The following is a 12,568-nucleotide window of genomic DNA, read 5'->3' as shown; positions in this document are numbered from 1 at the left end:
AACTGGTATAGGCTAGTGTCATCGTATTTTGTGTGGAAACATGTAGCAGATTGTATTGATGGGATTCAGACTTTACATGTTAATGGACTGTCTTCGCTTGCGCTAAATAATTGTGCCTACAGTTGCAACATTATATTTTGTAATTATGGTTCACCTGAGGCAAGCATTTCCCACTAATGTATCTTCCACACTATGTGACCAGTAGCATCCACACAGCAGTCATCTCACACAATATGATACTTTAATTCACTGTTCACTTCGTGTATATCTGCAAATGCATGCTTATAAAACTGAATATTTTGTGAATTGATGTTAAACTAGTTCACAAAGCTGATCTTTGGAATCTATAATAGACATAATTCATCACTCCATTAATTCAGTAAAACTGGTAAGCTTTAAAATGGTCATCATTACACAGCACAGAAACAAGCATCTGTAGCTGCAATTCCTACACAGTCAGAATCATGGAGAACTAATGGAACTATTTAGTAACTTAGTCACAAGACCTAGCAAAGCATAAAAATGAATTAGTAACCTCTTAGCAATGAACTTACCTGTAAATAGACCACATTGATAAGAGTTATTATTTCCCTATATCTCAAAATATGCATTACTTCTGCAGATCTAGTTCTCATAGGCTGAGTCAGTGTCATATCATGTTGTTGAGGTTTGTCTCACAGAGTGAGTACTACTGGTTAGAGCACACAAAGCAACCAGAAATACCATTGTGAGAAACTATTGTAAAGAAAAAGAAGAAGAACCAATTAAACACAAAATGGACAACATACAGATGTGAAAATGGAAACACAAATAATTTCTACCTCTAGTTTTAATATGGCAGGTGATAATGTGCAATATTTTGGAGGTGTGTTGAATATGACAGTAAGAACAATTTTTTTGTAAACCATATTTTCTGAGTTGGAGATTGGAGATGAGGCCAGCTTTTGCCAAAACAAGTGTGGAAAGCTGCATAAAAACCACACTTAGGCTGGCTGATGTAGCGGACCCATGATCGTTAATATGGTATGTGGATTTGATCTGGTTCTGCCTCTTTGACCTCATAATAATTAGAATAACCTCTGTTATAATGAAAAATAACCTCTGTCAAGATATTTAGGCTTTGATAAACCATTCTGTTATTTGTGGGGGGAAAAGCAATTGATGCTTTATCATGACATAAAGATGTAGACTGAGGTTATTTCATTCATTATGAGGTCAAAGAGGCAGAACCAGATCAAATCCACATGGCACATTAGCGATCATGCATCTGCTAAATTGGTCAGCCTAAGTGTGTTTCTTAGGCAGCTTTTCATACTTGTTTTGCCAAAAGTTGGTCTCGTCCCCAATTTTCAGCTCAGAAAATACGATGCTCAAGAGTTCCCTGCTTTAGGTTAAGTGATGACTGTGGTGACAGGAAGAATCTAGCCACAAAGTTAAAATAAATTTGCCAAACTGTGGAAACAGTAAACACTGGGAAAGATAGATTAACTTAATAAAATAAAATAAAGTAAAATTATTTATTGATTATTTCAAGATAATTTCTCTGGCTGTCAACAGGAGACAGAATGAGCAATGAGCTGATTCATGTTCGAGCACAGCTGAAGGCCTTGCAAGACGAAAAAAATGAGAAGATTAATCTTATCACACAAACAGTAAGAATGCACATATAGTAGCAATAATAATAGCAGTTAAAACAATTTTCATTTATAATTGATTTAATTTGTTCTTAAAAATATTTGCATGGATATGCTTTACATAGGGTTGCACAGACTGTGGCCTGCTGTTGATCTGGTGGCAGTCCTCCTACCCCCACTCCCGGCCCCCCCTCTCCCGTTTTTCATTCCGTGTTGTTATTGTCTTTGTTAAATAAAGTGAATATTTATGAAATAAATATGAACTAATTATGTAAGCTTCTGTTCCCCCTCCCCCTCCCCTCCCCCTCGCCCAGCCCTTAAGTAGTCATAGTGAGGGGTTTGAATTCTGCAGTACTAACAAGTCTGTACATCCCAGCTTTGCATCATGTGCCACTCTATTAAAGAAATGTTGTCCAGCAGCAAATGAACTGTGACCGTGTACTCTTTTGTTACTTGGTCACAGTGATTGCTGAAGGCAAGACAGTGTGTATGGTTCCATTAGTTCTGCACACAAGCTGTGAAAATAAATACATCTTTGAATCAGAGCTTGTTGACTGTATTTTCTACAGAGGGGACATTTATGCGGGACATTTCTGTATACCACAACAGAAAATTGGAGATGGGAAGACATCAGTTTCTCAGTGAGTGTCTGTGATCTTGAAGAGATAACTGAACATGGCTTCTGAGGGAATCAGTCACTTGCTGTGAAACAGATTCTTCTTGGAGTTAAAGCATAGGGTGGATGATATTAATATTGTACTGGTGAAAGCTTCGGAATGTTGTCAGGGCATAGAAGTGCCATTTTGTGTCCTGAAGGCTGGCTCTAAATGCTCAACAGTTACATTCACCTTAATACATGGCAATGGACCTGTTCATGTAATGGGTAGTCATCTGGGTTAAGAGATTAATGTTGAAGTGGATGAAAAAGAATTGGGTGATGATAAGGAGGGAGGGGAGAAAATGGTGAAATTGCTGTTGAGCCAGGGAAAAGAAAATTAACCTCAAATTAGAATGAGTTTAACAACAAGAATTTTAAGTTTGTTGAGGATCCAGAGGAAATGTACAATAACGAAGATGAAAACTTACGGAAGAAAGAAAAAAATGATAATGATAAGCCTGAGCAATAAAAGTTGGAGAAGAAGAAATAGAGTTACAGAATGACTGATTTTTAATGCTGTAATTCATAAGTCCCATTTCTCATAGTTGTGCGGAAATGTGTTATTATGTAGTGTATCATCAGAAGGATACAGATTCTTCTGGAAGTACCTAGGGTATTCAGCAGGAACTGTTTGTGTTATACTTATCAGTATTTGACTGTAGATCTCATTATCTTAATGCTTAACTATTCATCGTAATTTTATTAAAAATAATAAGTTGATGTGTTTTTAATATCTCAGTGTTCATATTAGTAAGTAATATTTGATAATCAGCACTGTCCCACGTATTGTAATGTTGAATAACTCCACTCATTGTGTTACCTCTCCTTTACAAACATAATTGTCTTAAGAACATATACAGAATACATTGTTAGTATCAAATGAATTGTGCAAATATACATTTCCTAAAATATTAATTTTTTACAAAAAAGCAATTATTGTAAATGAAATATGTTGTAACCTTAATGGCCTGTCCGTGTAGACTGTAAGTGGTCCACCAAAATCTCAACCCCATCGAATCAATATGTCATTACTAAAATATTTGTTTCATACCAGGCCTTTTGTGAGTAGTTACCTAACCATTAGACTGTCTGAAAAGCCCTCAACTCCTGACTCAAAGTTTCATTGTTTCCGATGTTTTCGTGTGTGGTTTCTGAACAGTAAAGTGTTGCTAGTCATTTGCGTATGTGGTATGTGGAAGTAGCACCAAGAGGTTAAAATTTTAAGGTGATGGGGGACTGGACTGGGAATAGACTAGGGGAAAGGAATGAAATGGGAAACCCCCTTGTAGAATTTTGCACATAGTGTGATTTAATCATTGCTACAGTTAGTCTGAGAATTTTCCAAGAAGGTTCTATATAAGGAAGAGATAGGGAGAAATTGGGAGGTTTCAGATTGGTTAAATATTGGTAAGCCAGAGGTTTTGGAACTAGATTTTAAATTGCAAAACATTTCAAATGGCTGATGTGGGCTCTGTATAATTTATTGGCCATAGATGTAGATTAAAACTGAAGAAATTGCAGAAAGATGTAAGAAATTAAGAAAGTGGGACTTGGATAAATTGAAAGAACCAGAGATAGTTGTGAGTTTAAAAGGGAGCATTAGGCAACGAGTGAACAAAACATGGAAAAGCAATACAACAGAACAAAAAAGGATATCTCTGGAGATGAAATAATGAAGGCAGCAGAGGATCAAATAGGCATAAAGATGAGGCCCAGTAGCACAGGGGATTCTGAATTTAGATGATGAAGGGAAAAAATAAGAAGCAGATAAAAAGGAACTTAAACACTTAAAAAATGAAACTGACAGTAAATGCACAATGGCGAAGCGGGGATGATAGAGAACAAATGAATGACTGCAGAAACATGCATGATTAGAGGAAAACCATCTGATGCATTTGGTATCTCCACATGCGTAACAACAATACAAAACCGTACTGTCAGCATGATGCTAGCTGACAGTGGTTGATCAGCCACAAAGCCAGGGAGCTGAACCCCAAAAGAGGGTAAACTTGAAAAGGAGGTCAATCTACTGTGAAAGGGAGTGGAAGCAGAGAGCCTGATACCATGTACAAACTGGCGTGGTGTCAATGTATGGGCAGTTCTCTCTGACATACATCAAATGACTGTTGGAGCAGGAAAGCCGACTTGCCTATTGAGCAAAAGTAGATGAGGAAGGAAAGTGATGCCGAGAGGCTACAAACATCATGGGCAGGGAGATGACTTACTTGTACTCACCCAGCTCACCATGTGCAACCACACTCGAACTGTCAATGACGTCAATACATGGGGGGGAGCTCAGCATTGCCAGCTGTCAGAAAGATCTAAGATCTCTCACACAAGTTTGGGTTTGAATGTCCCCTGTGTGCTACCTCATATACGCACTTGCTCATTAGGGTCCTTTTTGTCTGATTAGCGTCTGACCCCAAGGTCCAAACTTGGGCATTGGCCTCGTCCGACTCTTCAGCTGAAGTTGTCCATATTGCTGAATAACATCGAACTTACGGTATTGTACTCTGAACAACCTTGGCAACATGTGGTCCTGCCTACATTTTGCCATGGTTATTTTGACTGTGCTACAGGAGTTTCTCTGGGAAGCCCTTACACATCCTCCATAACAGTGCCGATCTCTTCCCATGTAATTTCCATGTTTTTGGAGCCCTGAAGGAAGACATTCATGACCATTGATTTGCTTTGGACAAAGAGGTGCATGTTTGGGTACAATCTAGCTTCCATAGGCACCCTCATTTTTCCATGAAGGCATTGATGATTTTCTCTCACAGTGGGAGAGGGTTGTTAAAAATTATGGCAATAATTTTTGAAATAATAAACAGTTTACTTACTTTTTCCGATCTGTCTCATTTTCACGTGACTGCCCTTTATAACTTAATTCAAACTGAGGTTGCTGTTTAGCAGTCAGATTGAATCACAACAATTGCTGACTTCATTCGTTTTTGAATGATTTATTATAGTCACTGAACATAATGGTTCTAATGGAACCCAGCCTGACATTACTAACAAATAAACCTACCCTAGTCATATACTTGAATTTCAGTTGACTTTGAATATGTCGTAGTGTAGAGAAAAATAAGACACACATAGTTTTATTACGCATGCCTGTCAGCCATTGAAGGGGTGAAACACCCACATGAAAAAACTGTCTTTAATGTTTCTGAATGAATGCCACTTAGACGGTAACAGATAAAAAAAAAACTCTTCTGATAAAGTTTCTATAGTTTTTAATCCACATTACAACAGCAGGGTTGCCACAAGTTCTGAAATCAGGGAATTTCAAATGTATCAGGGAAATATCATGGAAATGTGAAAAAAAAGTAAACACTGGAAAAATCTTGTCGAAAAATCTTGTCTCAGTAGCATGAAATTGTTTGTTTGCTGAGATGTCATGCTTCATTGCTGGCTGGATGCAGCTGAGTATGTATACTGCTTCCTCACTCTCTCATTTTTACTGCTTCTCCCCTTCCCACCCTCCCATCAGCTTGCAGTCAGTGCTGCCACAACTATTTGCTGCTGGTCTAGCAGCTGCAGATGAGAGGCAGAATGGCATAAGGAGTGGTTTGTTTGGATGTGATTCTCAGAGCTTGTTGATGCAGCGCCCGCAGACAACGGTCATGTGTCTTGAGTGAGTGTGTGAATGTGTGTGCACTCTATTTTCTGACAAAGGCTAAAGCCAAAAATTTAGGTGTGAGAGTGTGTCTGTTTTTACTATGTGTTGGTCTGTGGCTCAGCAATCATCTTTATGGTGAATTGCTACCTATCCTCATTAGTATTGATTCTCAGAGTATTTGTGCAAGTTATATGTTGCGTGGGTGATCACCGCATTCTCATTTCATAAACATGGTGTCTGTGACATATCAATAGCTGGCCAAACGAGTGGACTTCCATGATGGGACAAACCTGCAGGCCATTTCTGTGGGTATCTATAACGGATCGGGCTTGCCAATCTGAAGCCCATAGTTTCCCACAAATGTATGGGCCATTCTGCCCACAGTCTGGGACTGTCTGTGTGTGGCGTAATGTGGCAGATTTTCATGGTTTATCCATGAACCCAGGACTATGATGCTCCTCGGCAGGCCAGAGGCCACGGCCGATGGATTTCAGGAATTGCGATTGTCTCACCGCAAGTACTTTGTACAGTGCAGCATTTTATAGATGTTTTATTTATTCTAATACATTTTTGCATTGCAAAAGTAGTTTATATACACTCCTGGAAATTGAAATAAGAACACCGTGAATTCATTGTCCCAGGAAGGGGAAACTTTATTGACACATTCCTGGGGTCAGATACATCACATGATCACACTGACAGAACCACAGGCACATAGACACAGGCAACAGAGCATGCACAATGTCGGCACAAGTACAGTGTATATCCACCTTTCGCAGCAATGCAGGCTGCTATTCTCCCATGGAGACGATCGTAGAGATGCTGGATGTAGTCCTGTGGAACGGCTTGCCATGCCATTTCCACCTGGCACCTCAGTTGGACCAGCGTTAGTGCTGGACGTGCAGACCGCGTGAGACAACGCTTCATCCAGTCCCAAACATGCTCAATGGGGGACAGATCCGGAGATCTTGCTGGCCAGGGTAGTTGACTTACACCTTCTAGAGCACGTTGGGTGGCACGGGATACATGCGGACGTGCATTGTCCTGTTGGAACAGCAAGTTCCCTTGCCGGTCTAGGAATGGTAGAACGATGGGTTCGATGACGGTTTGGATCTACCGTGCACTATTCAGTGTCCCCTCGACGATCACCAGAGGTGTACGGCCAGTGTAGGAGATCGCTCCCAACACCATGATGCCGGGTGTTGGCCCTGTGTGCCTCGGTCGTATGCAGTCCTGATTGTGGCGCTCACCTGCACGGCGCCAAACACACATACGACCATCATTGGCACCAAGGCAGAAGCGACTCTCATCGCTGAAGACGACACGTCTCCATTCGTCCCTCCATTCACGCCTGTCGCGACACCACTGGAGGCGGGCTCCACGATGTTGGGGCATGAGCGGAAGACGGCCTAACGGTGTGCGGGACCGTAGCCCAGCTTCATGGAGACGGTTGCGAATGGTCCTCGCCGATACCCCAGGAGCAACAGTGTCCCTAATTTGCTGGGAAGTGACGGTGCGGTCCCCTACGGCACTGCGTAGGATCCTACGTCCTTGGCGCGCATCCGTGCGTTGCTGCGGTCCAGTCCCAGGTCGACAGGCACGTGCACCTTCCGCCGACCACTGGCGACAACATCGATGTACTGTGGAGACCTCACGCCCCCGTGTTGAGCAATTCGGCGGTACGTCCACCCGGCCTCCCGCATGCCCACTATACGCCCTCGCTCAAAGTCCGTCAACTGCACATACGGTTCACGTCCACGCTGTCGCGGCATGCTACCAGTGTTAAAGACTGCGATGGAGCTCCGTTTGCCACGGCAAACTGGCTGACACTGACGGCGGCGGTGCACAAATGCTGCGCAGCTAGCTCCATTCGACGGCCAACACCGCGGTTCCTGGTGTGTCCGCTGTGCCGTGGTGTGATCATTGCTTGTACAGCCCTCTCGCAGTGTCCGGAGCAAGTATGGTGGGTCTGACACACCGGTGTCAATGTGTTCTTTTTTCCATTTCCAGGAGTGTATTAGAAAGTATGGACGATAACAAGAAGAAAATTGTGACAGTCGCTGGCAGTTTGTACAGTATGTACTCATGTAATACTTCAAAGAAAAATCACAAAATACCTGTAGAATAATAGACATAACACAGCGCATAATAACCAGCAATAATGAACATAGTAGAAACAACATTTTATTCATGGTCACCTGCAGTGTTGGTTTATACAACTCTTCCCCACCCTATACATTTCTTTCAAGAAGCCTACTGTTTTCTGAGATTATTTCTGAAAGCAGTGAAGGTATTTTAAATCTGTCTTGTGACTCCAACAAAATGCATGTTTTTGTCACCAAATGTGTTTCAGTTTATTGAAATAAAATGAAACATATATACCATTTGGCTTGATTTCTCCATCTAAAAGCTGTTCATTACACAAGATGTTGATGTTAGTACATAAGATTTTTGCTCACACATTTAGAAATACAGAAGTCCTTACTTTTTTGTCAATGTACATCTTTATCTACCCTTGAGATCCCAAAATTTGTCAGGAAAAAATTCTAAAACTTGTCTGGATATCAGGGAATTTCACTTGGGGAAACTTGTGACAACCCTGAACAGTACACCCAGATTTGTTGAAAAAGCCATTTTTTATGAAAGTCCTCATTCCCCCCTACTATTTTGTTTTTCATTTCGACATTTGACTAATAGCATAATTATAACATCACTAATACCAAATTCAATCATATATGATGAAATGGTATTGCAACTGTTCAATGTGCTTGGTGCACAAAATCAAATTGTATTCAGCAATTTTGTCACCTAGACAATTCTGCAGTTCCTCATTATTGTCCAGATTTACAGTAAAGTGCAAACAATTTCAAATATAACATATTTAATTTTGAAAAAATTACTACCTGAAAACAAAAAGTACACCAAGTGTAAAAAGAAAACACAAATGCAATGCAAGGTATTTTATATTTCATAAAATTAAAAGAAAAAAATATGGAACAATATATGTAGAATATACATTTAGAATATATTTACCAGGAAAGACATTAAACAACCCAACATGACAATTGTCTTGAAGCGAATACATATTGGGCATGCGTACTTTGATATACAGATATTTCTAGCTTATTTGCGACAGGTGCGTTTTTGGAATCAATCATATATGAATCAATCATTTATGAATCAGTTTTATATGATTGAACTTTGCATTAATGATGCTATTTGTTTTGCTATTCATCAAATGCCAAAATGAAAGACTAAATAATAGCTGGAGAAGATTTAGCGAAGAACCTGTCCCACATAAAAAAACGTGTCTTAGTTTTCTCTATACAACAACATATTCAAAGCCAATCAAAATCGAAGTGTATCCCTTGAGCAGGTTTGCTTGTAAGGTATTTATGCCTAACTTTATCCTTACTACCACTGATTCAAAACCCTTCTCCACAACAAATTCGTCTGACCAAGGGTGCCCATAGCCACAGAAAGGGCAGACCTGGCTCCCCCTAGCTATCAGGGAAAGGAAAAAAATATTGTGTAGCCAGGTGTTTTTCTTTCAGGAAAATGATTTAAAAGTAAGTATTATGCAGGTTTTAACAGGACTGGAATTGGAACTTTTTTGATGGTAATTATAAGTTGCCATTCATCTTCCAAAATATTAAAAGTACTCCATGCCCACAGGCCTTGGCTCCACCTCCCACCTTGCAAACTGTTGTATGAGTACCCTTGCATCTGGCCAATCAGTTTTTCCACACTAAATGTTATTTCTAGTATAAATGTGCACATCACCATCTTGTTATTCTTTCTGTAATACATGTGCATATTTTTATAATGATTTAATTTTCTTCAATCTTGGATCTATGTTCATTGACAGTATAGAAGTAAGGCTTACTCTCTGCTAGATATTCCCTAGAAATTACTCTGTTTGTTCTATTTTAAATCCCTTAACTTAACATTTTTTGTGTAAAAGTGTGTGCAAAAATTTCCAATTTTTTATTGGAACATTCCCATTTACATCCTGAACTCAGCTGCATATCCCAAATATTTTCGTAGTACTATGATTCTTTGAAGTAGATGAGATGAACAATGGGAAATGACAGTCAGTTAGATGAATAGGATTGGTGGTCTTCGATGGATGATGGGCTACTTTCAAAGAGAATTCCTTCCTATGATGTTTGCCTGTCATCTTCTCAGTCACTGCTACATGAGAATCGAGAGCATTCTTTGTTTCTCCATATTTCTTGTGCAATCTGAATGAATTTGAGAGAGCCAGTTTAAGGAAATGAAAAAACGTTTTTCGTTATATTTTTCCACTCTTTTCTGTATTACTGAATTGTGTGCTATGTGCTGGTCAACTTTATCCCCTCCTCCCATTGTGTCATTATATGATCTGACTACTGCTGGTTTTATTTGTTTACCCCTCTTATTTACATTTTTCATGTCTGCATTGTGGATAGTACTCAAAATAAACATGTCATACTTATCTGTCCATCTCATTCCTGTAACTGTACCCCTGTGAAAAGCAACGATATATCTCTTCTTGAGTTTCATACTGTGGAAGTTTGGTGGCAGATCTTTTCAAGATCATGCAGTCTAGATCATCAGTTTTCTTTGCAGTAATGAGATCTGCGAGTTGGGGAAAGGTGTAAAAATTATCAATTGTAAGGCAGTAGCATTTGTTCAGGAGAGATTTTGTTTGGGTCAGTACTATTTGAGATGTCTAGGACCGAACAAATTTTGTGCATTTAGCTATATATAATCATAAATCTTACCTAGACAGACTTGCACTCACACAACATGTATGTCTTTATTCCAAATCTTGCTATCTTTAGTGATAGATATTGAACCCAACCTAATCTCCATTTATATAAGACTTTCATGTATGGAGTACAAAGAATTTTGAATTTATTTTTGAGCTGTTCTAAAATGGACCAGGTTTTGTTTAGCTTTGGCTGTGGATGGCTAGCAGGGTCATATCTTGATTTGTCTAAAAAAATGAAAGTACTTCTTTAGTATCAAAAATCATCTTTAGCTAACTAGCAAAATACTAGAGTTGCAAGTAGTGGATGTTTAGACCAATACATCTGGTAGTGTGGTTTCTTTATACTTCTTTGTAATTGGTTTCTTTACACTACTTACTACAGTATTTTACTAAAGAAGATTCTTATTTCATCACTGGGTTCTTCTTAACAGCAGTGTTCTTTCCTTGAGCATATCTGTTGGTCTCGGTGACTACAGTATTGACTAACTCATCATCTGTACCTTCCTTCTACACGCAAGCTTGTATTTCATCCTACCAACACCTCCCCACCTCCCTCTGTTTCTCGTCTCTGATTCCAGTTTGCACATACTAACCTCACCTAATCTGGTCTCATCTGCTGTCCATCTTTTTTGTAAATATCAATCCATTGACCTGCAGTTCATATTATAGTCTTTTTATTTATTTTTGTCTTTGATCTCATTATGTTTTTATTTCAATTTCAGTTTGATTTCACCTTTCACTATGGGCTCACTCCCTCAGGTTTTACCTTGTTTCCCTATACTTTATCATTTCTACTCTTTTCATGATTTTCCCACATTTTGGCATTTTAAAGACACAGTCATGAACCTTTCCTCCAAAAGCCTTAGTCCCATATAAGTATCAGTCCTTTCCAAAGGCCTTATCTTTTGCCCAACTCCCAAATTCAATCATGCTGTACTTGTTAAAGAGCTTCTCTCCTCCTGATGTTCCCTGCAGTGGAAACACTTTTTTGCCACCAACCCTACCAATCAGATTTGAGCCCTGTCTGACTTAGTCCACTCTCCAGCCAGCTGTGATCCACCCCCACTTCTCCCAAATTACCCCCTGTTAACTTCCTTAAATTTCTTAACCTCTAACCTTGCTTCATTATCATTCCGCAAATCCCTCAACATGCAAGCAAATCTTACATTCACAGGAAGAATCGCAATCCATCACCTAAAAACTGGTCCTGACTGCTGACAAGGGCTCCATCTCCATGGTTTTGAACAGCAAGGATTATTTGACAGAAGGACTCTGCCAGATGTCAGATTTTTCCAGCTACAATCTGTGCAACAGTGACCCCATTCTAGAAATCTAGCAGGATCTCCAATCTCTCCTCAAATCCTTAGCCCCATCCCAGTACCTCTCCCCAGAGTCTCTTTCTTTCCGAACCTCTACCACTCCTCACACTGCTACCTTCTGCATGCTTCCTAAAGTCCATAAACCCAACAACCCAGGATGCGTCATTGTGACCAGTTACTGTGTCCCAACTGAGAGAATCTCTGCTCATCCAGACCAACACCTTCAGCTTATTACCTGCAGTCTACCTTCCTATATAAAATGCACCAACCATTTCCTCTACTGACTCTCCACAGTTCCTGTTCCTTTACCACATGGTGCCCTGCTTGTAACTGTTGATGTCAGCTCCCTTTACACTAATATCCCTAATGCCCATGGTCTTGCCATTACTGAGTACTATCTTTCCCAACACCCAATGGATTCCAAACCAACAACCTCATTCCTGGTCACCATGACCAGTCACATCCCACTCCTAATTATTTCTCCTTTGAAGTGGAGGCATCACCTATAAACAAATCCAATGTACAGCAATGAGCACCCACTTGGCACCCTCCTGTGCCAACTATTCATGGACCTTCTAG

At 39.9% G+C, this 12,568-nt stretch overlaps 1 protein-coding gene across 1 annotated transcript in view; it reads left to right on the top strand.

The window, feature by feature from the left end:
- LOC126354084 (epidermal growth factor receptor substrate 15 homolog) overlaps positions 1 to 12,568 on the top strand; it is a 149,376-nt gene that overhangs the window by 94,979 nt on the left and 41,829 nt on the right. Inside the window, exon 6 of the mRNA XM_050003464.1 lies at positions 1,558 to 1,652. Coding sequence (XP_049859421.1) covers positions 1,558 to 1,652 — 95 coding nt within the window. The remainder of the gene's footprint in view (positions 1 to 1,557; positions 1,653 to 12,568) is intronic.

This window comes from Schistocerca gregaria, chromosome 3, assembly GCF_023897955.1.
Source record: "Schistocerca gregaria isolate iqSchGreg1 chromosome 3, iqSchGreg1.2, whole genome shotgun sequence".
In the NCBI taxonomy this organism is placed as follows: domain Eukaryota; kingdom Metazoa; phylum Arthropoda; class Insecta; order Orthoptera; family Acrididae; genus Schistocerca; species Schistocerca gregaria.
Note: the sequence above shows the minus strand (reverse complement) of the source record. Positions and strands in the feature narration are given on the sequence as shown.